This window comes from Toxotes jaculatrix, chromosome 8, assembly GCF_017976425.1.
Source record: "Toxotes jaculatrix isolate fToxJac2 chromosome 8, fToxJac2.pri, whole genome shotgun sequence".
NCBI lineage: Eukaryota > Metazoa > Chordata > Actinopteri > Toxotidae > Toxotes > Toxotes jaculatrix.
The window spans coordinates 6457861-6485230 of NC_054401.1; the positions used below are offsets into that span (position 1 = coordinate 6457861).

The 27370-nt window shown below is 40.7% G+C and overlaps 1 protein-coding gene across 1 annotated transcript; it reads left to right on the forward strand.

Annotated features, from left to right (window-relative positions):
• Nucleotides 1–25409, forward strand: slc9a1a (solute carrier family 9 member A1a). Its single transcript, XM_041044417.1, has 12 exons — nucleotides 1–1077; nucleotides 10256–10728; nucleotides 12113–12363; nucleotides 13681–13898; nucleotides 14719–14921; nucleotides 17101–17190; nucleotides 19226–19296; nucleotides 19412–19588; nucleotides 20311–20440; nucleotides 20911–21012; nucleotides 21786–21867; nucleotides 22755–25409. Exons 1-12 carry the CDS (start codon nucleotides 786–788, stop codon nucleotides 23036–23038), a joined length of 2373 nt encoding a protein of 790 aa, XP_040900351.1. The 5' UTR covers nucleotides 1–785; the 3' UTR covers nucleotides 23039–25409.
• Nucleotides 25410–27370: the final 1961 nt, after the last annotated feature.

Genomic DNA, 27370 nt, shown 5'->3' on the forward strand with positions numbered 1-27370 from the left:
TAAACACCACTGCAGACAAGAGCACTCGCCACTTGGCTTGACAACCCGGGACGAGCATCTGAAGCCGGGGATTAGCACACCCCGAGTCTCCGTCTGGCCCCTCTCAGAGCTGAGCCCCCCGCTCAAGGTCCTGTCCTCCCGGGGAGGAAAATGCCGCATCCACGGACACTGATATCAGAAAGTTGAAATACATGTGGTACATCGCAAAATGCAGTGTGGCAGATTTGTGGCTTCTCTTCAAGGTCAGTATCAGAGCACCGCCGCCTCACGGACGAGTTTCTTGGTCTGTCGGAGGGGAGAAAGAGGCGTAGAGGGGATGCCGCCGTGTCTTGCTTGCCTCCAGCATCAACAATGACATCTTTCACCGGCGACATTGACAGCAACTGACACAGAAACGGAGAAACTTCTGAAACACCGCGGCACAAAACAAAGAGAGACGAATGAAATAGGTTGGACTCTCACGACATTGCTGTCTGCCTGCGCTGCTGTAAGAAGAAACTCCTAACATCATCTTGGCGCTTCCTGTCCTCTTACAACGGCCTGTGTCGGTGCGACTGTTTACCTGGCTACGAGCAACAACACTGAAAGTCAAGCTAGCTAACGTTACCGGACAGGATGGGTCACTGGTCCGGTTTAATATAGTTGAACCGACCGTTAAAGTCATTCAGAATGTTGTAGAACGAACTTGTTCCCAACTCAGTTTCTTTAACTTGCGTGGGACTTTTACCAACAAATATTCGTTGTTCGTTTTTATTTTTATTTTTATTTTTTAATTTTTCAACAAAATGCCTTCGAGGACAGGTTCACACAGCCCGGCTGGCTTCGGGAAGAGTTTACCGGAGCGGGGACTGCTCCTGCTGATGGTTTTGGTGCTTCTGCAGGGCTCCGTGCTTCCTCTCGGAGCTGCCAGCTCTCCGGATATTAGCCATCAGGAAAATTTGGGCAACAATAAAGCGACGGACGAGGGACACAACTTCACTAAAAAGGCTTTCCCTGTGCTCGGCATCGACTACCATCACATACAGACGCCCTTTGAAATCTCATTATGGGTTCTCCTTGCCTCTTTAATGAAATTAGGTGAGTATCGTTTGAATGTCACGTATGGTATGTTAAGGCTACCTGTAGCATTTCAGTTCAGCTCTTTTCAGGAAATGCTTTTGCTGTAAGTGTTAGCCTTCCGGACGTGGCTACAGGTGTAATCGCTGCAGGTAAGTCAGCCCATTTCCAAGCAGTTCCTCAGACGCACACGTACCTGCACATCAAAACAAATACAGGGTCTGTTTTGTCAGACTGCACTTTGACTGCTGAAAACCTAGTGATCAAATAATGGACCCAAATAACTCCAGCAGAGATAGTACAGACAAATCTCCAGATTTACCAGCCTGTCACAACACCTTAACATATTCAATATGTCAATTATTGTCAATAATTGACAGAAATATCCAAACCCATCACTTTACAGTCACAAGATAATCTCTGACCAGCAGGCCACTCCACCGCCTTGTACTCTGCATACCAATTAAAGATGCCACTGGTATGCTGACATAAGTTTGACCTGAATAGTTCAATTCGATCAGTGACTGAGCTTAACTCTATATTGCTGGTGACGCAGATTACTCATCAGATCTGTCAGCTTCATGTGGACAGGGTCTTTTGCTGGAGCTGTGCTTATTTCTTGCTACAGTGATGACTAAGCATCTTGATGCAGCAGTCTGGATATTGGAAAGCAACTATCTGGCAAGATTTCAACACAGAGGAACCTCCTGCTACGCTATTGTGGGCCAGAGCCTTGCAGCGTTGTCATGAGGGATGTCTCAAAAGCTTTTGTTCCCAACTCTGATGCACTCATGTGTGCTCTCTTCATGTCCTCTTTTCTTCTATACACCATCCTGTCTTTCCCTCTATGATCAACCCCTCCTCGTGTTGTTCTTTCCACATTACACTGCATTGTCCCCTGCTCTCTTTTTCTGAGAGCCAGCAGCTTGTCAGTTGCCTGTGACATCAGGGGCCTGACTGAGCAATGGTCTGTGGCCAGGGAAGAAACTGCCTCACTGTCTGGGCGTGAAGCCCAGCGTCTCTGGGGAGAGGACAGGCAGAGAGGGACCACCTGGCTGGGGTGGATCACTGTTAGGACATCGCTCAAGGACATGGAGTGAAAACAAGAGATGAGGATAAGGACAGCAAATGAGAGTGTATGAAGCGGAAGAGAGGCAGAAAAGAGAAGTGTGTGAGCTGACAGCAGCAGCAGACAGTGGTGACCTTAAGCCTCTGATTATCTCAGAACTGCTGAAAATGGGCTGTGGGTAATTTGATGTGACTGCTACACTGCTCAGCCTTGGCCATTTCTCTGATTCATTTTTATGGACCTAATATTGTACAGGCCTAAAAGCACATCCACAGTCCATTTATCTCTTAAGCAACCTTGCCTATGTGCATGGTGCCCTTCTCTCCTTATTTTTCACACAAGTACTTTCTTGAAATGATTTTACCCCCTGCAAAAGCTTTTCATATAAATCAAACCCCAGGGGATGTAATTTTACTAAGGATATGCCATAACAATGTTAAGTCGCGAAGTCTGTATATTTATGAGACATCCTCTATTTTGGTGCCTGTAATTAAGTTGCAGAGCAGTATTACACAGAAATAACTATTCTTTATCAACATATGACTCAAAAGCTATAATTGGCGCTGGAAGACTCCTGTATAGCCCTCATAAAGTTTTTTTTTGCCTCTGTGTTCTATATAAGGGTGTGTTTGAAAGGATCTGTTTAGTTATAATCAGGAAGAATAAATTCTAACAAGCTATTATCAAAATGACCTTTATCCACATTTATACTTTGAATGTAATGTGTAACATATCAAAGCAAGGCACTACACAGACTTGAATGGCAGTTATAAAAAATGATGAGTACACTGTAAAAGGGTGTTATGCCTATGGTAATTTAAAGCCTTTCAGATTGAATGTTCAGTGAGGTTAGATCTGATTGTATTCACCTGTTATACGTGAGTGGGTAGTGGGGCACACCTTTTTTCCTTGGCAGCTGTGAAGTTGCTTGTTTCCAGTTTTCCTTTCTTTCCTTAGAGCATGTCTGACAAGTCCAGTTAGTGCCACCTTCCATATTGTTCAAAACTGGCCAAACAATTTGAAGAGTTGTGCGTTACCTCAGTGCGACAAAACACCATTACGTGCAGAGTTGTTGTTATCTGAGTATAGTTTTTGTTGAAGTGGGAGTTGGACTGCAACCTGAACCTTGATGCTTAGATGTAGGAGTGAATAAAAGGGAGCAAGCAACAGCAAAATAGACTCAAAGTGAAATGAATTTTTTTTTTTTTTTTTTCTTTAGGATGGTGATATAATATTGGGAGTGTTATATCAGATGATGACAGACATTCAGAAAACAATACAATATATGTCATAAACCACAGATGTTTCACAGATTGTTCTAGAGTTTGTTAATAAAAAGAAAATATTTGATACGGCGATGTCATGCTAAGCTTACACTGACTGAACAACTGAGGAACTACAAGGTTGTTCTGTTCATTTTTGTGCTTGACATGACTCTGTTATCTTAAGTCTAGTTTCTTAGTGTGTGGTTGAATTTAACTCCACAAAGGCTCTGTTTTCAAAGAACCACACTGTCCTGATTGACATTAATTCCAAAAATGCTGCAGTTGTTTAGATCGATGCTTGCCGAGCAAATATTTCCCTAAGAGACCTGCCCATACCTTAAAAGATTGCTTATCTATAGAAAACAATTGATAATAACCAAGGTAGGAGACATTATCAGTATCAGTCTGGGCTGACCTTCAAATCACCTGTATAATCATTCTTGAGCAGTATGTGTGCCTCCTAGTACTTCCTGCTGTAGTTACTATACTTTTTAAAATTCAGTCACTACATTTTGTTGATGAAATTAAAAATTTAAGCCAGAATTGACTTGACTTGAATTTGCAGTGTAAGACTCAGTGTCTGGCCACACTTTGACAAGATATACAACTGTCTTTGAGTAAGTTTAAGGAATACATTTGTTGTTGTGAAATTCAGAGTAACGGGATTTGGCAAATCAGCAAAGGAATATGAGCCTTAGCATTTTCCTTCTCTGTAATGCCTGTGTGGGAAATATTCCAGGAACATCATTAGGAACCACACCTACGGCAAATGTTTAGTTGGTGTGTCACAAGCTGTACACAGCTTATCTTCATTCATTGCGCTATTTAGGTTACAACTTACCACTAAAGTTTTGTGACAAAGAGTTTTGATATGTCCCTAATATTAGAGATCTTTGCCTAGCAATTTACAAGATTGTTAAATATCCAGTCAGTAATCAAACCTTTTGCGTCAACAGACATTAAAGGCTTGATTGTTGTTCAGTTTGTGCATGCGCCACAGGGTCAAAAACTCATAATCATCATTTTACGTGTAATACGCTAAGGACATTTTAATGATTAGCTGAACTACAGCAGTTGCATTTGAGACTGCTCTTCTATTTGATTTAAAAAATGGCCTCACGGGTAGATCAATGCCTTGGACTCATCATATGATTTAGTTTTAGGATATTAAGATATTATTGACATGTTTATGAAACAAGACTATCTCTTATCAGTCACAAGATACCCTCAAAGGTTAATTCCTTCTAAAGCCATATTTTCAAATCTCTCTCTCTCTGCTTTTTTCCATTTAAAACTTCTCACACTCAGATCACTAGAAGGCACATGTACAGTATTGTTTGTAACAGACACTTGATACTATCACTTAATTGTACTGTACTCAGTAGTTAATAGTAGATGTTATTGTGAATTATAGTAAGGATCTAACAGAGGCTTTGTGGTATTAACACCACAACCAACAGCATAACTTAGAAACACACCCTTGCGAGGAATCACCTGTGTAGTCCTGGTCCTGATATATTTCATACTGAAATGGCCAGCCAGCTTAACGCCTTTGATATCTAGGAAAAGAATCGCAATAAATGCATCATCAATCACATTCTTTGACAAAGAGACTGTATAAATATTTTCTGTCTTTTGTGCTTGCTTGTTCCAGCAGATTTCGTTGCTAGCAGTGCACAATTAGTCACCTGGCAACAGGACACAGTTCCTGGCTTTGGAAATTATAATATGTAGCAAGTACCAGGCTGTGCCGACACTGGGTACACATGCACACAAGTGAACGCGCTGTTACCCTTTTTCTGCTTTTCAATTACCTTGCTGCATAAAGGCTCTCAGGAGGGAGTGGGGCGAGGACAGAGCCCCTGTCGTTATTGACAGGCAGCCAGGATGAATCACTTGATCTTATTATTCAAGAATGTGGCAAAAAGTCCTTTTTATTTTAATTTTTTTTTTTAATTTAAATTTTACATACTATATAGTTTTTCACCAGAGTGCACTTATCTCTTATCTCCATACACATGTCTTGACAACAATAGAAATGTGTGCCATGAGTGATTCTTTGAAGTTCACTGCCCTCCTTTTCACTATCTTATCTCCTGTGGCATGGCTCTTTACTGGATGAGCACTGAAGACCATAATTGGAGTAACCCAGGAGAGATTGAACAATGTGTCAACTGTCACCACTAAGCCGTGGACGCTGTAGGCCTTCCTCACTGAGCCTTTTTGTCCGAGGTCCTCGATGTGTTGAGAGATTTAGAGTTCAGTATTGATGCTGAAACGACTTTTTGTCTCCTCCTGGCACTGTAGCATGCACAGTCTTGTCCCTCCTGGTCACCCATGAATGATAATGTGTCATTAAGAGAGTCATTCTTGGATCCAGTGTTGATTGTATCACTGTGTGAGGCATCAGCAGTAATGCATTTAGTCCATCCAGCCATGACCTCTTTCCCCTTTCGTTGAGGACTTCACTGCTCATCTTTTTAGTGATGGTTTTGTGTAAATGGCTTTCTTTGTAGAGCCTGGTCATGAGAACAGTTTAGAAATGTTTGCTTAGTTATTTTTGTAGCTGGAGAATTAAGCAACATTCCTGCGAGTTACTGGGTATTATTCCACAGATTGTGCGGGGAACTATGGACACATACTGAATTAAAGAAGTACATTATACAAACTAAAAGGCCAGTATTTCAGTGGACATACAGGCTCTCGAGAATCTCATGTTGTGACTGATTTTATGATTCAGCTCATCTTGTATTTAAATAGGGGAATTATTAGGCATTGATATAAAATGGAAAGATGATAAGTGATACTATTGAATTATTTCCCAGCCCCGGCGTTTCCATGTAACCCTTGACAGGAAAACAGCAACAGAACTTTAGCTCGTGTAAGTTTCTATTCACTTGGTTTTAAAAAAAGAAAATTATCCTATCAGTCTTCATGTGCCTGTCATTCCTTTATAGCCTGATTGAGCTTTAAGTGCCAGCTCATTGTGGCCTATTAATGGATCATGATTCAGAGAGTGAAAACCGTGAGCCAAGAGCACCCTGGCTCAGGTTCTTTACTTAATGTCACTCGGTAGAACACTTAACACAAGGGATAATGGGAGTTCTTGTTTTCTAATAGTACCCCCGCCACCCTGTGGATTATAGCTTTGAAGTTGATCATGAGTTTTTAAAAACTGTGCGTGTGACCAGAAGGGCTCCCTTTGGTAAAACTGTTCTATAGCCAGTTAAAATCAGTGGGTAACAGCAGATTAAGTTTGTGTAACTTGGCCACTCCCACATGTTAATGTTGGTGTTTGAATTTTAAGAAGCCCTTTTTACCACTGGAAGAACTCCCTGTGGGCATTGCTCAAAATAAGTATGTGTTTCTAGCCAAGTTGCTTATTTAGATAAAGTTGTAAAGGGCATTCTGGTCTTTATAATTTTTCCATGCACATGCTGTAGGCTATTATAACTTGATTATTATGATAAAATACACCACGAGGCTTTAATTTTTTTTTTGATAATATTAAATCATCAGTAGTAGCCCTTTGAAAGGATGTTTTCCCTGAGTATAGCAGTCTAGCCATGCAGCCTGATATTATACATACACAGTATGCTCAGCAATGTAGAGCACAAGTCCCCTCAATGTCAGACATGTAGAAACAAGTGCTTCGTTAGCAGTTGCTTTGTTGTTTCTTTGGAGCCCACAACACCTTTTTGCATTCACCTGATTGCCACAGGCTGAACAAGGGAATTGTAAATACATAAAGTATTTAGCATACCTTGTGTACATACATGAAGTGTTGCTAAATTCAAATTGTTAATAGGTGAATCTTTAAATTCTTTGCAAAATTTTAACAAGTATAAGCACAGATAAGGATATTTATTAACAAATTAGAAAAGAAAAGTAAAACACTTTGGCCAAAATCATCAAAGACAACAGAAAACTAGCTTCCTATAACAAAATTAAGCTGATCTATGTACAGAGTCTTAATAACCACTTAAGAATTAAAGTAAAATACTAATTAAAAAAAGAAACACTATAACCACCCTCCCCCCAAAAAGGGTGCAAGACTAATGATGTAGGTACACCACAACTCGAGCTGGCACCGGCACACAGCCTAGAAGCTGCCGAACGGCTCACTCCCTGACCCTGGTGAGAAAGTGGAAACAGGTGCACTCAGCCATCTGCTGCATGAGGGCAGTACCTGGAGGACCACAGGAGTGAGAACAGAACAAAGACAACAAGAAGCATACATGGCACTATGGTCATAACCCATGCATTTGTTATAAAGCAAGGCTTTCATAAACTGCCACTGGCATTTTCATGTAAAACACTACCATGGGCATCGTTTTTGAGGACAGCCTGTAACTGTAATCGATTCTTTTGAACCAGTTAGCTTACCGGAGGTGTGCAGGCCCACTTATGTAATCCAGTGTCCCCCACACTGAACAGAGATCTCTGTAGTGCTGATGTCTAAAACACATTTAGACACAGCTTCTTAATTATGTAACAGTGTCTATAGGGGGTTGAGATGTTGTGAACATTAATGTGCTATTTTATGGTGCTAATTTAGCTTTAATTTTGAAGCCACCAATAAATGGATTAATGCTTCTGCTTCTTCTGAAGAGACATTGTGCTTTGGATACTCTCAGAAGTAGCTGTGGAATTTGCATCTTGCTCGCCACATTCAGGGGGAGTCGCATAAGGCCTCTGTGTGTTTAGGCAGTTATCACTGAATAGAGAAGAGGGCTCTGACATCTAGTTGTGGGGAAATTAGGCCTCCTAAGACCATTTAGGATAAAAGCTTCCTCACTTTCTTTCCTCAAAGCTCCAGACCTACAGCTGCATGCAGCTGTATAATCCACAGACATGCTCTTGTTGAGCTTGTGTGCTGAAACACTAATAATGTTGTCCTCAATCTTCCCAAGTACAAATACTCCTCCCCCTAACTCAGATGTCTTGTATTCCCAAAGGGCATTTCTGTTGCTATGCTTTCACATACTGTTAAGACAAAGCCACGTAACATTGTAATGAAAACTAAGTGTAAATATGATATTGATTATAAATGATCTATTTACTTGTAATTCTTGTTTACTTGTGTGTAAAGGCCTGGCCATTACACAACAAACTGTGCGATGTGTTAATGAGTGAAGGTTCATTGACTCCTCCTCCACCATTCTGACTGTGCAAATGTGAGCAGTCTGAAGCAGGCCTGAACTGTTTACCTGCCTGCCCATCCCTTCTTTGCTCAGGAGGGAGCACACCCTGTGGCCACTGTGCTAAAAGGTGCTGTTGTCACTTCACCTTCCACTCTTGTCCTGAAGAGCATGAACATTGCAGCTGTGGTGCTTATTGATAGTTTAACATGCTGGTCTTACAGTATAATGGATTTAAATTCTGCATGAATATTTCCTTTTGAGTCTAAAATTAGAGGGATGTGTGGACCACATATTTCCATGTAATGGCTGTAGCGTAGGGTGGATGTGCAAAACAGCTTGTTGATAGGGCTCAATTAACATGCCATTTCCTCTGTTTCTTTGTCTGATATAAACAAACACACACACACACAGACTGAAAAATATAGGTCTTACTGTGTCACTCAGAAATACATTGAACCTTTTGGGGCTTGTAACATAAAGCAGGTGCGTTTTCTCACATGTGAGCTTCTGTCAGGTGTTGTGTTTCAGGATTCTATGAAATTGCAGAAATGTGTAAAATTCAGTGTCATTCGAGTTGCATCATTATTTTCACTTCTTCCGGATTGTATTTCACCATTATATTATCTGTTTAGTGATATACAGTATTATATTATCTACCCCTATAGGATTGTTTAGCCTCCATGTGAGCATGTAACCTTACCTGGTTCATGTTTCAGTGTTGTGTTTGTGTGTCAGTGTTAATGCACCATCTCGCGAGCTGGTCCAATGCCAGTTGGAAAATGACATGTCCCTGTGCTGCGGTTGACATGACTCAGTTTGTTTACCGTAAACATATCAGGGAAATACTTCTCACATTTGTTGCATGCTGCTGTCTCTTTGAAATCTCCATCCCCTTTTGTTTACTATTAACCAAGCAGTCATAGCCAGTTTTGGTATCTATCACATGGAACAATAATATATTCAGCACTTAATTTGTAATTCAGAAAGTCCCAGAGGATAGAGCGGACACTGTTCTGGCAGGGTCAGGGGGAGAGGAAAAGCACAAACACAGCACAGTACAAATGGCCACTTGCTTTGGACTTAGAGTAATCATATGGCAAAATACTTAGACACAAAGAAAACATCAAACCACCTGCCAGCATAAAGTACATATCGGTATATGTGACAAAGGAGGTGCAGACAGTTTATGAGTGATCAATAGGTTTGCGCCAGGTTGTTGTGAGTTGAATGTCCCGGTGCTACTGGGGGTATGGGACAACCTGATTATGCTGGGGGAGGGTCATGACTCTCTAAGGTTGAGAAAGGCTGCTACAGAGCAGCCTGTGCTGAGTGACATGTGAGCCACTCAGCCTCAAGCGGTTTCATTTTGCAAAAACAAACATTAACTGTGCAGAACACTCATTTTCAGGTTTGAATTAACATTGTACAAGCTGTGAATACAGTAATGTGCAGAAGTTAGAATTTGTTGACTGGGTGGTGCTAGTACTCACAGAAATGAGGTATGTCGCAGCTGATTGCTCTTGTGCTGTTGTGTGAGTTTCGGTTTGCTTTTGCTGTGTTTCCTTTTACAAAGTGAGAAAACAGACACACACACGCACACACACTTAAAATAACAGTTTAGGCATAAATCAGTGAATTTCCACGTAAATCACTCGCTTATTCTTGCTCTTTGTCTCCACCTGTCACTGCATCTTATCTTTCTACTCCATCTATTTTCACAGGGTTCCACCTGATTCCTCGTCTGTCCGGCATTGTGCCAGAAAGCTGCCTGTTGATTGTGGTGGGCCTGCTGGTGGGGGGCCTCATCAAACTAGCCGGAGAGAAAGTCCCACCGGTGCTGGACTCAAGATTGTTCTTCCTCTGCCTGCTGCCCCCCATCATCCTGGATGCTGGCTACTTCCTGCCCATCCGTCCTTTCATGGAAAACCTGGGCACGATCCTAATGTTTGCTGTTGTGGGGACTTTGTGGAATGCCTTCTTCATCGGGGGCCTGCTGTACGCTGTGTGTCAGATCCAGCCAGCAAATCCATCGGATCTCCACGGACTGGAACTCCTGCCTTGTCTGCTGTTTGGAGCCATCATCTCAGCCGTGGACCCTGTCGCTGTGCTCGCCGTGTTCGAGGAGATCCACATCAATGAACTGCTGCACATCCTGGTGTTTGGCGAATCGCTGCTCAATGACGCTGTTACTGTGGTGAGTGATCAAAACAAGAAATACGGCAAAAAAAAGTGGTTTGTACTATAGTAGACTTTCATGCTTCCATTTGTTATGAGAGAACACGTGTACTGTTTTATGGGTGCTCCAAGAAAAACTAGGAGACAAGAGGCAGTTCTGTGCCAAGAATACAGATGATGCTACACTGTAGAGTGAGCCCTTGCTTGTAGCCCTCAGAAGCTTCTATATCACTATTGCAGCAGTAATAGGGTGCAGTTGTGACTGATGTCCACAGAAACAGTAACATTGTCTTCCTCTATAGAGCATTATCAAGTAATTTCTGAGCCTTTTCACCCAAAATGCTTCTCATAGACACATATTAAAACTTTGGCATTTAGCTCAGCCATCTGTGACAAAGCTAAAACTACTCTCACTGGATGTTAACATTAGATCATGTTGTGGAATTGAATCCTGTACCTTTAACCTCATAGTTATACTTAAGCTGTTAACACACAGCCAGTGATTCACTGGCGAGCCTGTTGCCACATAATAATTCTCAGCTCACGGCACGACAGCTGTTAGCTGACCGGTTCCAGTTTCCATATGTCTTTCCCAGTATGTCCTTCAAAGACTGTGTATGCTCATTTCCCAGCAGCCATTGTTTGCAGGTCATATGTTCAGCTACAAGTTTGGCTTCAGTGCACACTCACACAAGCTGGACTGCATTGTGCCATCTTTGGCACAGGCAGTTTTTAGTGAAGGCTCGGGTGAGAGCCAGAGCTCATCAGCTTAGGAGCGCTTGGCAGTCGATCTGCATGGTTAGCCTGCCTGGCATTACTTGAGTCAGTATATTCCCAAGTCAGATACTTGGCAAATGCTTGGTACAGAACTTTAAGTATTCTTATATCCATTTGGCACAAGCAAAATTTGCCGGCTAATTGAAAACAGCCAGTCCATTATCTTTTGCTACAAAACCTATTCCTGAAAAATATTCAGCAATACAAAATAACGGCTGGGTCTCACTTGACTTCTTGATGATGTAACATGTTTTGGAACATTTGGTTGTAGATGTGTGATCCGCTGTGACGTTTAGCCTATTTTTTTTTTACAGAAGCCAAATCAGCTGTCAGTAAACTTCCACCATGATTCTTTATTCCATGTTCCCTTTTTTGAATATGGTCAGAGGATCAATAGAGCCACAAAAGGCATAGCTGGCATTACACTTTCTAAACAGACTTTTTTTGTAGGCTTTTGTTGTAATTCGTTGTGAACATTCTGTCCTTGTCATATATCGGATTAAAACCAATCTTTAATTCTAACTACCTGTTCATGCGCCACTCATGGTTTTTTTTTTAAGTTCTTTCCTCTTTTTCAATCGTTCATTCTTGTCCTCCCTTCTCTCTCCCGTTCTTCCCTCTCCTAGGTGTTATACCACCTTTTTGAGGAGTATGCAGGCGTTGGCGCGGTGACGGTGATGGATGGGTTCCTCGGAGTTATCTCCTTCCTGGTGGTTGCGTTGGGTGGCGTTCTGGTCGGAGCTATCTATGGTTTCCTGGCTGCCTTCACCTCTCGCTTCACGTCCCACACGCGTGTCATCGAGCCACTTTTTGTGTTTGTGTACAGCTACATGGCCTACCTGTCAGCTGAGATGTTCCACCTCTCTGGCATCATGGCGTAAGTTTGGGGGGTGGTTAAATAGATAGGCACAGGAAGAGAGACCCATAATAACCCATGCATCTTTCAGGTTTCCTCCTGCATAGTCTCTGATTTTCTTGTAGGTACTTTATTTTACTTAGTGTATGCATTCAACAGATGTCTATAAAGCATATTGAAACAGTGAGACCATGTGTTTTTAGCATGGGTAGTCCTAGACTCTATGGCTGGTATCCTTGGTACCTTCCTCTACCCTGAGAGCTACTGCATGCAAGTTCAGCATTAACAAATTGAGTATCTAGCGTGTCCTGTCCGCTCTCTAGCTTCTGTGAAATACTCCAGTTGTTTCAGGTACGTCCCTCTTCAATTGCATGTTTTTAATATATGGACCTTCCTCAGTGATTAGGTGTCATGGTCTGTACACAACCTTGCCACTGCAGGAAAAATCAATTTCAGCTTCTCCACTGTGACAATAAGTCAGCTGTACATCATGGTAGTTTATAGTCCATATAACCAGTGATATGATTAATTAGTCTAACGCCAGCTAAACCAACTCTGAATTTACTGGCATCTCAACATTCAGGTGCCATTTCTTATCGGCTCCTCCAGTACGTATCAATCCATTTTCTGTTTAAGGTGCAAGGAGCTAATGATGTTGGAGACAGGAGGTGATGATATACTGAGTCTCCCCTGTGTGTCAGGGCAAATGGATGTGTAGTTTCAAGGACAATCCCTTCCCATGCTTGAGGCTGCTGTATTGCACCTCACATCAAAAACTGGATTTATCAAGGTCGTGTTTATAAAGAAGAAGTGAAACAACTTACCAGTGTGAATTCCTTTTATTATTTCTCTAAAGCCCTGAAAGCCAAACCAGTATTGACATGGATGAACAGTTGCTCCAGCTTATATAACACCAGATGGTGTTCATATTTGGCCTTCACATTTTAACATAAACACACCGCATGACACAAGACTGGAACAGAGAAGTTGTCACAAGACAGCGATGGAGACATCTTTGTTGGTGTTGCATGTTTCCGTATTCAGTGTGGAACTCGGGTTGGGTAACTGGAGCACTCATTAAGTGAAAAAATCTGGCATTACTGTTGCTGATGACGTAAGCCAGAACACCCCTTCTTTTAAACAGGCTTTTCCCTTTAAAATAATCTTACTTTGCTTCATTTCAGTCATATGTTTGACGGTTTTACATTTCGGGTGACAGATATCAAAGCATTTGGAACAAGACAAACAGCAAATTTGGAAACATGCAAACTATTAAAATGTCTACAACATCCCATTTCAATATCTTTCAACTGAGCCAACAATCTCCTGTTCTTCCAGGTTAATAGCATGTGGAGCTGTGATGCGCCCCTATGTGGAGGCCAATATATCCCACAAGTCCCACACCACCATCAAGTACTTCCTTAAAATGTGGAGCAGCGTCAGTGAGACACTAATCTTCATCTTTCTGGGCGTAGCTACAGTGGATGGACCTCACTCCTGGAACTGGACCTTCGTCACTGTCACTGTCATTCTGTGTCTGGTGGCACGTGTCATAGGTCAGCTCTACTGCAGTATTTCACACAACCAATAATTATAATGGTTCCATGCTTGGGGGGGGGGGTGAAGTAATATGAAGGGGAAATAACTGTTACCATTCAATAGAGGAAGTGTTATGAATTTGCTATATATGAGATTAATTCATGGGAGATCTGTTTGACAGTGCGCTTGCTGTTTCATCACTAAACATTAACATGAGACAGTCACGGAAGCTTTCTTCTTGAAGTGCTTTTTATTTAATAGATTTGTCAGTTATAGGGCTTACATGCAAATCAAAAAGCACACAGAGTTGCTTGGTATTCCTTTTTAATTGAGATAAATACATTATAGTACACTTTGTAGTGAGTTGTAATTTACATAAAATGTTTTTTTTCTGTGTGTAAAAAGGCCTTGGGCTCATAAAGGGAACGGAAAGCACTGACAGACATAAATAACCACTGAGGACTTCCATGTTAACTTCACGCCGTCACAAGTCCTTCTGTTGGTGATTTGTCACACTGGAGCGATTAGTATTGTTGGAGAAAGAAACTGAAAGTTAAAGAATGATGAGATGTGTTCAGTCACGCAATCCTGAATCTTTGTCTTCATCTAACATTCTTAACCTCAGGAGCTGATGAGTGAAAGATGGGGGGGGGAATACAAATGTTTAAACATTATGGTACAGAAAGCATGTAACTTTTGTAATTGTCTAAACTAAATTAGCAAGCCCAGGCGCTGGCATCTTTAAAGGTTGGAAAGAATGCTCTGTGACCTAGATCTGTAACGTGCACACACAACACAAAACTCAACTTCCGTTTCTCACTATGTTGTCCTTCCCAGGTGTGGTAGGCCTGACTTATGTCATCAACAAGTTCCGCATTGTGAAGCTGACCACAAAGGACCAGTTCATCGTGGCCTATGGTGGCCTGCGAGGTGCCATCGCCTTCTCCCTTGGCTTCCTGCTGAAGAAGGAACACTTCCCCATGAGAGAGATGTTCCTCACTGCCATTATCACTGTTATCTTCTTCACAGTCTTTGTTCAGGTATGAGTACCCCATATAGGTTATCCTGTTTTGGTCTGAACAGTCTTTGGAAGGGGAAAAGTTGTCATTCAACCTTTGTTACTGTGTTGCAGCCTTCTTCAGGGATATGGGATTTTAATATGACCTCAATCAATGCACGACTCTAGTTTTTGTTAAATTAAGAAAAAATCTCTAAACTATACAAAGAGATTCCTTCACTTTGACTCTTCACTTGCAGTAAAAACATTGAGGACTAGATATGGTTTGTCCTCTGCACTATTCCAGGTGAGAGACATTGTGGATTTTATTCACTTTATATAAGTCACCCACTCATTTGCAATTGTCATTACCAACTATGGTGGTTTGCAAAACAGCTCCTTTTTGGTGTAGTATATTTGCCTTGAAAGTCAAGTTTGAATTTTCACTCACATCACTGTTAACAATTCACAACGACAGGCACACTAACAAAACCAATTTAACTTAGAACCATTTGCAACCATTCCAATCAAACATTATGAATTGCTCCCCAACCCCAAATTAACATAATTTCTTGCTCTTTTCTTCTTTGCTCTTGAAGTAAACGGCCTCAGCTGGTTTAGGAATATGTAATTTCATGGTGTCACTTTGAAGTTTGCTGACAGGCAGGTGAGACAATTCACGCACAAAAAAAGATGCATTTCTGTGGAATTTCCTCTCTGAGTATACCTCAAGATAACATAGAAAATGTTTTGTCCATTTTAAGCACTGTGCACTGCATTTGCTCAGTCCTGTCAGATAAACTAGTCTCCGGGTAAAACTGCAGGAAGATTCTTGGACTTGAATTGGACCCAGAATGGCAGCAGCTAAAATAAGACCCTGAAGACGTGTACCCTCTCCTCAAAGGCTAGACTAGAAACATATTTTATTCATGCTGCTGACTTCAGCACTGGCAGTGTGATGCTGGAACAGAAACAGAAGGTGAAAGTATATCCCTGTGAGTGAGTGTGTGATTTTACTTGGAGGAGAGTAAGTCTAGATCTGAAGTGGTAAATTGTATCATGGTAAATTTTCAGATTCACTTGATAGTAGTTAATAATTATTTATAATTACAGTATGACCAGTTAAGGTTCTGGATTTTTCCTGACTTGTTTGAAGTAATAAATGTAGCCTATTACACATAGACACACTGGTTTTAGTGTTTTAATCCAACAGCAGCCAAACATCAAACTGATTTTGTATTCTTCAGGCCATTCTGTTGTGGCCATGCATTTTTCTTAATCCCATTGATAACTGACCAAAAACAGACGATGTGATTACACATTAAGATATTTCTATTAAAGCTACAATTGAGTTAAGTAGTGGACACATTTTTTAGCTAAGTACTCAGTGTTTCACTCAGCCATAATGAAAGAGAGAGAATTTGCATTTGGGTTCATTTTTCACCCAAGTTTACTTATGAACATGACAGGTTTAAGAAACACATCACTCACTTACTTTCAACCAAATACACAGCAACACTGTGTGCACCTCATTAAGATACTTTAAACAGAGTTGTTTTTGTTGACAGATGCACAAGTTGTGTTTATGATTACATTCCTCTGTATAATCACAGTGATCCACATTGACAGTCCCACACTAACCAGGTTACTTGTATGAAAATAGTACTTTGCCTTCCTGTCACTGAAAATACATCACATTCTGTATAGATACAACATAACAGTTTTAGCAGTTTCTTTAAACTTGGACTTGCAACAGATGCTGCTTTTTAAAGCTGAATTTGTAACTTCTCACAAGTTGTCACCCTCTAAAGTGGTGAGAGATTTACAGCAAAGATTGCACAGTTGTTGCGCAGGGTTGTGTGAAAACCTGCCGGTTTTATTAATCAGCTGTTGCGAAATTTGGGAAATGTGCCAGCGAATGTGTTGTCATACTACTAGGCTTATAATTTACTTCAGTGAATGAAAAGAAAAGCATGACAGCCCTTTCTTTCTTGTAAATCAGAGATCAGAGTATGGAGAGTGCTGGTTTAGGTTTCATACATCACTCTGACACAAAAAAATTGTAAAATCATAAGAATATAACAGATGCAAGTTTTACAGCACCTATGCAAATCTACATGTCTTGCATAGACTGTATGATAAGAGCAAGTTTCTGTCTTTGGCTAAGGTCAGGAGTTGTTTGCAGTGTTTACAATGTTTTGTTCCTCTCATCCTTCTTGCAGGGCATGACCATCAAACCCCTGGTGGAGTTGCTGGCAGTGAAGAAGAAACAGGAGGCCAAGCGCTCGATTAATGAGGAAATCCACACCCAGGTAAAAATATCCTCAGCCTTCATTGTCAGAAACTGATGATTTCATGATGGATCATACATATGAATGACCCAGAGTGGTTTTTTGTATGCATCTGATAAATAAAACCTCAAAATGGTCTGAAATGCTTTGAACCACAAGATATCTTCTACATAAATTAATGTGATACATTTAGGAAATACTGATAAATTCATAAACTTCATATCTTGCCAAGCTAAATTTGTTAATCCTTTGTTAAACAATGCATTCTCACTTTGTCTTGTTTTTATTTACCCAGCACACAGACATGTACAGAAATACAAATATTATATAATAATATTGCCATTTTATACCATTGTTTGGATTGAGAAGTGCACAGCAGTTGCACACATAATAAAATTTCGATGTTGAAGTCAGTTGTAGTCCAAGCCATTTAGTTTATCAAATTTTGATTGCTGCCTCCACCTACTGGCTGTGTGGTGGTACTTCACCTCACATGCTGCACAGTACAGTGTACTGGTACAGCATAATGAATGTGAATCCACAGATTTTCGTCATAAAACGATTCAAAATGTTTTTGCCGCTCAATACTATAATGGCAACCTTTTTACCAGCTGGTTAAATATAACTTGAACACAGAGCCACATGTATCCACAGTATTTCCTAGTCATCATGTCACATTCATGAGTGACCACGATGTTCCACAATACAGCACAGATAAGCACACATATACATGCACACACAGCACATACACACACACTCAGGCCTCTCTGGGGCTTTGCGGTGAGTCACCCATACTCGAGGCTAGAAGAGCAGGCTGTCCTAATGGCTTCTCCTCCACTGTGAAACAACAGTGATTAAAGTCAACAGAGCTGGCTGAGTACACAGTCCTTCTGGGCTACAACGTGAAGCTGAATCCAAATGGAGTACTACCCAGTCCACCTGTGTGCAGGCTGTGAATTAATTCATTTATTTAGGCAGGCAAGTGGCTAGGTGATGCACTGTACCTCTCCCATCTGCTAAAGGATTCTGCGTAAAGTTTTTTTTATTCAAAAAGCAGAGAGTGATCATATGTTTTTCTTCATGATGAGCAGCTGCTGGTTTTACAGTTCACTGAGATAAAAGTGTGTAACAAAACGTAAAATCGAGTCTGAACCTTTTTTAGCACTCACACAGCAGCAAGTACAGCTGTACCTTTGTTCAAATGTTAAACAGACATAAGCTGGTGCAAGGAGAAGCTCCAGAGTTTGGATACTCGTTGTAAAAGGACACGGTTGCTGCTTTTTTAAATGAGACTTTTTCGCCCCGCCCCTGCATTCTTTATATAAATCAGTCACTTCTGACAAGGCAGACGTAAATTCTGTGGCGCTGCTTAATGACTTGTTCCCATAGCAACACTGCCTGTCAGACTGTCATCCGTAGGCTTAGTCAGAACACCAGGGTGACCTGCGGGCTGGCTGCAGTCTGAACAACTAATGCAACGGTACATTTTTCTGGTTCTCTGAGCAGGCGTGCAGCCACTTTTAAGAAACGCTGTCCAGTCAATCACCTGACTGCTGCTGCGGCTGATGATTTTCTCTCACAGATTCCATTTTAAAGCTTGTAGCCTGCTGTTGTTGATAATGATGTTGGCAGTCTTACCTGGGAGGGTGTTTTCATTGTGAGGAATTGTAACAGTGGTGAAGCAAAAGGTACAAGATGCAGCTGAGTAATATGTCTGGTACCAGAGTCCGTGTAATCACTGTCATACGTTTTTCACATAAAAAAACACATTTGCGTCCAAGCGGTATACCGTACATACAGAAAAGACAAAAAAAGAGAACATAGCAAGTGTCACAAAAAAAAAAATAAATTGAACACAGGCTCTGGAAAATCACGTATAGTGTTTGTTCTTCAGCACAGCAATTTTTGTAGCTTGCCAAGTTTTAAAATAATTGAAAATACTCCTCAGAAAAGGCTGGGCCCCTTTTTTTTTTAAAGTCTTATGCAATCTGGAGTGTGTTTTTCTTCTGTTCAGCAACTTTTAAAGAAGCTTTTTTTTTTTCTTTTTAATCCTCAGTTCCTCGACCACCTGCTGACTGGAATTGAGGACATCTGTGGGCACTATGGACACCACCATTGGAAGGACAAGTATGGATTTTACAGTCACCAACCTCTCTCCCCACTCTCTTTCCTGTTCTTAACCTCATGCCTCTGTTTTATCCCTGGTCTCCGTTTTCGTCTGCACTCCTTTCCTCCTCCTCAGACTGAACCGCTTCAACAAGAAGTATGTGAAGAAGTGCCTGATTGCAGGCGAACGTTCCAAGGAGCCACAGCTCATCGCTTTCTATCACAAGATGGAGATGAAACAGGCCATTGAGCTGGTGGAGAGTGGAGGGGGAGTCAAGCTGCCTTCTGCTGTGCCTTCCACCGTTTCCATGCAGTGAGTGTTGAGAGTCACCGCATCACATCCACAGCTTTCCTCGACTTTACAAAGCTTTATAGCCAGTTTTGTTGGTCCAGCCACAACTTTACTGTTTTAGTTCATTCTCACAGTTCTCCTAACCTTGTTATCTGCCATTGTAGAAATGTAACTACTACAGGAAGTAACAGTTCATGTTCAAAATGAGGACATGAGGATGGCTTTAATAACTTTCGGACTTTTAGCTCTTTTTAAGGAAGAATTTTAGAGTTATGAGCTGTTTTGTACCTAGAGATACATGAACAATACTATCATCATCACATTCATGTTCCATCCACCAAGTGGTTAGGAGTCTCTGGTTACCACTGCACAGTATGCTTGCATGGTGTAACAAACCTGTGCGTCTGCACAGGTTTGTAGTTTGAAGTAGTTTGTAGTTTGGTCACGGCAGGGATTATATTTTCCTCATTCCTCTTCCACACTCAGAGTAAGGAAAGACAAGGTCAGACCTGTCATACAAATGAATTAAGTAAGAACAGTAATAACCTCACCTACAGTTAACTAACTAATTTGTTGATATTGAGCATCAGTTACAGAAAGCACTAATGCTAGCTCTAACATTTCTATCGCAATAGATACTTGTGTATTTTGACAGACTTGACATGTCGCCATGTCTCCAAATTCTTTTCCACTGGTCTGCGATACAAAAACTCTGATCATTTTTTCCTGCATATTTTTCTCAGGAACATTCAGCCCAAGAAGCCTCCTCCTCCTCCCAAGTCTGTAGAGAGAGCTCTGCCACAGCTGCCCAAAGGCCGAGAGGAGGAGATAAGGAAGATCCTCAGGAGTAACCTTCAGAGGACACGACAGAGGGTAACGCTACTGCTGCTGCATGAATAGTTGAAACGATTAATACATTTGTTTTACTTATTTGTACTAGCTAACGATGCGTTGTCTTATATTATTGGTAATTTAGAGCTTCTTACTATTTGTATTGACATGCACTGATTAAGTACCTCTGCCATATTACTTTGTAATGTATTGATTGTTTTTTGAGTTAGAATTAAATCAGTAGCTCTACTCGTACATTTACTCATACATACCTTATGAAATTTAATTTTCAGGGACACAGAAAAGCACTTCCTATTGATCTGCACTGATCCAGAGTTTTGTTCCCTTGTAGTGATCGTGGCCTGAGTAAATGAGTAATGATGCCAATACACTCTTCTTCTTCTCCTCCTTTAGACTTTTAGATTTACTTTTGTAGGTCTTGGTATTTGTAGGTCTGTGATATTTTTTTAACCCATTAAATTGTTCCTTAAACCACGTCTTTTCTTTCCCAGCTGCGCTCCTACAACAGGCACACTCTGGTGGCTGATCCATTTGAGGATGGGTTTAGTGACCTACTTCTTAAGAAGCAAAAGATGATTGAGCTTGAGAAGAAGGTAGGATTATCAGTCTCAGTGAGAGAAACACCTCTTAAATTAAGTCAGCTGTCTGCTTTGTTATTCACACCTGGTCCCAGAATGAGCGAGCCATATATATTTTGTTGATAAGTCACTGCTAAAGAAGCAACAACTATTCTGTCTGGTTGTTTTTAGCATAACATAGATAGATGTGATATTGCAGAAAGCAGCCTGTGGTAAATCCCGAGAAGCCCAGCAGACTCCAAAAACCAAAAGATAAAGAGCCGCTTTTCTCAGTTCATAACAGGCCACCAGCAGCTAAATGATTCAGCCAAAGCTATGATCTGTGTTCTAATTACAGTCCACCTTCAGTCTCCTAAATTAATTTCCTTGACACAAATGGGGGCTGATTTATTTGCACAGTTGAGTGACCCTACTACAAACTTCCGTTTCATCAGCCTGTAATTACATAATGAAAATGGACTTTTTTTTTTTTTGGTTAAATCGAATGTGCTAGAAGCCACTGTAGACTCAAGAGGATTTCAGCAGAGACTAACAAAGCAACACATAATTTTAATGAAGTTTCTCTAAGATATTGATTAATGGGGAGTCACTGAACTGTTTTAGTGTGGCTGCTGTACTTCCAAAACAAGGGAATGAGCCAGAAAATGCATTTCATTTTTCTGTCATCTGAGCTTTTGTATATTAGTGATAGTAAATGATTATGGTTGCATTGTTTAACTGTTACATTTTGATTACATGCAGAAGGCTAAATCATTCCATAAACAAACAAGATCCTTGTGTTTTCCCAGATAAAAGAGATGAATAACTACCTGACAGTGCCTGCTGCTCCTCCTGACTCCCCAACCATGTGTAGAGCCAGACTGGCCTCAGGTAAACACATCCGTCTTAGCCACAGCCAAATGCAAACACTGAATATCTGCCACCATTTTACTGTCATGTGCCACGTGAAACAATGGGAGAAATTCACCACGACAACGATGGGACCCGCGGGGATCAGACATTATGTTCTGTGAGGCTCACGAGGCAGCATTCACGAAACAGCAAACACTTCAGAAAGCACTGCTGTTCTTCTCAGCTGCAGCAACAGATATTTCCCCACTGATGGAAATATGCCAGCCGGCATGTAAACCAGTGTGTGGTTTCATTTTAGGCAGAGATACTGATTTCAATCCAGCTCAGAAGCAGAAAGGGAACAAAATCTGTCCAGGTATGTAGTGAGTGTAGAGAAGGTTCATTTTGAGTTGTGATAACCCAGCAGCAATTCTAACATGCATGCTCCAATTATCCTGCCTGTTAACATTCATTGATTATTCATTACTAATGAGGGGATGTCATTACATGATTGACAAGGCCGCATTTAGATGTTTCATCATAGCCAAGGAGCAGAGTCATACAGTTAACAGATTATAGTTAAGCATGTTACACGTGGGGAGCTTCTGTTTGTGTTTTTCATTGTAAGTTCTAACTAAAAGTGGAATTATTCCAGCATGTGTTGCATTGTAAGTGACTGTGACTTACTTTGCTTTATTTTTGTTGTATGGTGAAATGTTTGGAAAGGTCTTAAAGCCTGCTGTTGTCTGGTTTGTGCAGTGATGGTACAATGGCAGCTTTGTTAACCCTGGTAGTATTTGTTGTTCACATTCTCCTCTCCTTCTACACCATGTGTTCATGCACGCTGACGGAATGACTGAATGATATTAGGACACTTTATAAAGCCCTGTTAATTCCCTGATATTGTATCCCTGTCCTGCCTTTAGACCCCCAAGCCTACAGTGTGAAGCCAGTGTCTGATAGCGTGCCGACCATCCAGGTAGACCTGGCCTCTCCTCAGTCTCCAGACTCCGTCAATGTGATGGATGAGTTCAGACGGGCCGGCCAGGAGGAGGAAGACCAGGGTCTGATGATGAAGCCCAGGGGGCCTGGTGGACCTAACAAGCCAGGCGAGGGAGATGCAACCAGAGATCAGCAGAAGTTGATGAGGTGTCTGAGTGACCCCGGCCCCAGCGCGGACGAGGATGAGGATGAACCATTCCTGCCTTAATGTGGCAGACCGTAAAGGAGGGATCAGGTTGCATGCCCATCTTCACTGGTTAGAGGGGAGAGGGGCTGCTTCACTGCTCTGCTCTAAGTGATATCTTTGGTTCAGAAACCAACCAAACAAGCCAAAACTGCTAATGCTGTACAAACCAGAAACTAAAAGCAAAAGGAGATTGTCTGAGAAGAAAAAAAAAGAGCCATTAGTTTGTTATTGTCATTGCTCTTTATTTTTTATTTTTTTTAGACAGGATTTCAACAGCAGTCGCTGCTATCTGAGAGATGGTGGAGTTTCTGATCGATAGTCTAAGACATTCAGGAAAGAACTATGCATTACCAAAGGTCTGGACTGTAAGTGTCAGACAATGTCGTTTTTACTTTAGTGTCAGTTTTTCTTTCTTAGTGATTGCATAGTTGTTGATTTTGTTTTTGTTCGTGATTTTACAACTTTTTTGTTTTTGAAGCTAAGCAAACATTCTCTGAGACAAGATGGTCCTCTAATCCTGGTCCTCTAATCCTAAATGTAATCAACAAAGTTAACTACTCCAGTTTTCACTTTCACATATAGCACTTGAGTTCTTTCATTCTGTCACTTGAAATTGCTGGATGTCCAAACATTTAGTGTAGCTAGTTAAAAATGTTTTGCCTTATTTCATGTCAAATATTTTCACTTAGTGCATTTTTATCTTTTTTTTTTTTTTTTTAAGCATTTTCATTTCAGGGGTACTAACATCTGTTTGTTGTCAGAGTTTTTCCAGTGTTTGTGGAATGTAGGTTAAAGCTGGACGTATTTAGTCACTGTGCAAACCACTGTGTTAAAGAACCACAGTTCTTTATAGTCATGCTTACAGACCTGCGGCCCTGTCCTGCAACTGTGGATGGAATTAATGTGGACTTGAAAAATTCCTCACGGTTGTATAAAGTAGTTTTGACCTACAAATGTGGAGCGAAGCTGAGTGTTTGGGAAGCTTGTGAGACAGACAGAGATGCAGCACAGATGTTTTGATGTCAGCCATCATGCTTGATTCCCCATCCAAGTCTTCTCAAGTTAAATCATGTGTTGTCATGTTTCTGTGTAGATGTTATATCTCAGTTTAGGAGACCCTTTAAAACTCACTCTGTTAGGTGTGGAGTTATTAGAGTAGATTTCTCTCTTAATGTTGATGTTATGAACAAGTGCCCATCTAAAACTCGTCACCTTCACTCTCCTATTTGAAACTTTTAGATCACAGGAGCTGATTTATCAGATCAGATCCAAATTGCTGAGTGCTCACTAACTTTCACATGCCATTTTGCATTTTTCAGTTTTTTACTGGCTTTTACAAGAAGCACTTTTGTCCTACATTACTCTAGAGCATATTACGGGACATGGCAAGTGAAGGGTTAGTTTGTACAGGAGTCCATCCACGCCTCCCAGCATTCTTGAAATCTAAGATTGTTGGCGTGTCATGGAAAAAAACAAAAAAAACAAACAAAAAAAAAAAAAACAAAACATGTCATTCTATGCACTATAAATGTGTAAAATATGTAAATTAATTCTAATGTCCTATATTTATGAATACCCTTTAAAACCGAAGTCTTATATCTTACAAACACGCAAAACACTGAGACATACTAATACTAAAGTCAAAGCTAAATCAAATATGGGCATTAAGACAAACTGTCATAAAAAACAGTTCTAGGATTTTTGCACATCTGAGCAAGACTGAAAAGTTACCTGCAGGCACGAACACGTAGTCTAGTGTTTTGTTGATAATGTTAGTCATTCTCTGCTGTATGTAGTTGTACAGTATGTATGATAGCTAGTGTAAAATACCCTGCATGTCATTTTTACACAGCTGCTCAGTGCATTGGAATATGACATAAATTTACATTTAAGTTGTTGATCGTGTATGTCAAAGAAACATGCCCCATTTTTTTCCCTACATTTAAAACAGCAAAGTGCCACAGCCAATAACGCTTAGATTTTAAACCCATGAGTATTCCTTTCACCCGCGTTTATTATCCCTTCATGTCACTATGAAAAGAGTGTAGTTTCTCCATAGAGACAAACTTTGGCTTTGAAACACCATCTAACTGAAGTATCTTGAGTGAGTCACTGTTCCACTGTCCTGGCTGTTTTCTAAATGTTAGTGACCATTCAATCCTTCCTGATCCTCTTACATCCAGATGGCTCACATTACAGATGAGGGAAAAGAGCAGAAAAGCCTGACAGACTCCTTCATCCTTCATTTTCCTCTGTTCTTTTTTTTAAGCATATGAAAACAACATGCTGTGGCATTGTTTGTGCACACGTGCGCTCATTTAAGTCTGGGTGTGCGTGTGTGTGTGTGTGTGTGTGTGTGTGTGTGTGTGTGTGTGTGTGTGTGTGTGTGTGTGTGTGTGTGTGTGTGTGTGTGTGTGTGTGTGTGTGTGTGTGTGTGTGTGAAACCATGAGTGTACCTCCGCCATAGTCAAATGTGTTTGGTCGGTTTCTTTCCCTTTACTCTTGCACCTGCTTCCCAACCTTTTATACAATTGCAGGTGAGAGATGAGAGGCTTCTCATTTCCCCGTCTCGGCCAAATCAGATTTCTTTTCAGAAATGTCTGTGTGTGCGACAGAGTGTTAGAGTGGAGAAGTGTGCTGAAAATGTCAACAAGGACAAGGTCAAAGACAGAAGGGTTGTTAAAAACCCGGGAATGCCAAGGCAAATGACAGGTGGTACATTCTCCCTGTCCTCAGATCCTCCTTTTATCATTGCTAAAAGGGCAGTGACATTTATGTGCAGCATTACATTTTTGAGGTTCTCAAATGGTGGATAAACTCCAGCTACAAAATCCCTTAGAACCATTTCTCTCCATCTGTGAATGGACGCTTTACATGATGCTGTTGGGACAGTTTCTATATCATCTTCCCACATGCTAAATGATTTGACCTCCATTTAAAGGTACTTTAAAGGTACTCTCTCATTCTGCAGAGATTTTTAAGAAGGGTTCAGGAAGGTTACCACCAGTTATGCCTTTCTAAGAGTAATCCCATTCTTGAATATGTGTAACTGTGTGAATGCAAAGCAAGTAAGAATATTTATGCTCCGCAAGGGCGTTGTATTTTTCATATCAAAATACAGTTACACAATTTTGGGATGTGGTCAAATGGAGGGAAACCAAAAACCTCCAATTTAAATTGAAAATCCTTAAAACCAGACATCATATCAGTGATTACTTCATTTTATTCCAAAGACTTTTAGTTTCTCAAAAAGAAAAGAAAACACTATTTTCATACTTTTCTTTTTTTATACCAAATGCATGTTTTTGGGGCAAACATTCTCACACTCCTTGGAGGGAAATGTTTGGTGCAGAAAACCTTAATCTGAAGCCATACAGCCTATAGAAGAACCTATTTTATTATATTCATGTATTGAAATGTCACACACATCATCTTGCCTTGGTTTTGCTCAATGCACAAAACAAAAATCTTTACATTTAAATCACTTGTGTCTTCTTCGCTGATTTTTTTTTTTTTTTTTTTTCAAATGAATGCTTTCTGTTCTCAATTTAAAATGTCCACACTGGATGTTTTTTGTCTTCAGTGGTGAATTGTTTGAAGTGGTGTCAGCTGTTTTCATTGAATGTGTTGGACTGAATTACAATGTCAACACTGTTGCCTCACCAGCATTCACTTCAGCTTTGTGATGCTTTGTTCTTTGCATTTCTGCGTGCTTTAAAATGCTTCATGTGCTTTACTTGTTCAACTGCTTTATTGTAAGAAGACCAGTATCCAGAATCATTTTTCATCCAAAGTTTATACTGGTGGAGTCCAGGTTCTGACTTTGCATCATAGAAACGAGCTGAATTTAGAGCTATAAACTATAATCAGTCCAGCTCACAATTGTTATGCTCAAATTCAGTGCTTCTTAAGTTGTTTTGCTGGGAAAAGTAAAGTGAATGCATTGATTACAATCAGCCACACAAGCTGGTAAATAACTCTTTACCTTGAGGCCACACAGGTGTTTTTGCATGTTTTTCATTTTTGATTTAGTCGTGTTTTCCCTGAAATCCGGGCAACCATTAGTTCCCTTTCATTCCCCTACAACATAACACATCTCTACAAAGACATTGTGCTTCTGAAAAATGCTCAGCTATCATTTGGTATCATTTGTGCAATTTGTACATGTGCTAAAATATGCAAAAACACTTGTATGTTCCTTTAAGTACTAAAAGATTGGACCAGCCTGGCAGTGCAACACTAACAGTTACAATGTGGATGAATATTAGACAGATACTGCCAATTAAAAAAAGGCTGTAATCACAGCATGACGCACACGCACGTCATCAACATAATGACCCTGTGGTCTCATCA

Bases quoted from the DNA above. Each gene is read 5' to 3' on its own strand.
- slc9a1a (XM_041044417.1), top strand. From the start codon at position 786: ATGCCTTCGAGGACAGGTTCACACAGCCCGGCTGGCTTCGGGAAGAGT. The intron at 17,191-19,225 runs GTAAAAATATCC...TTTAATCCTCAG, and splicing joins ATGAGGAAATCCACACCCAG to TTCCTCGACCACCTGCTGAC. The intron at 21,868-22,754 runs GTAAACACATCC...TCCTGCCTTTAG, and splicing joins TAGAGCCAGACTGGCCTCAG to ACCCCCAAGCCTACAGTGTG.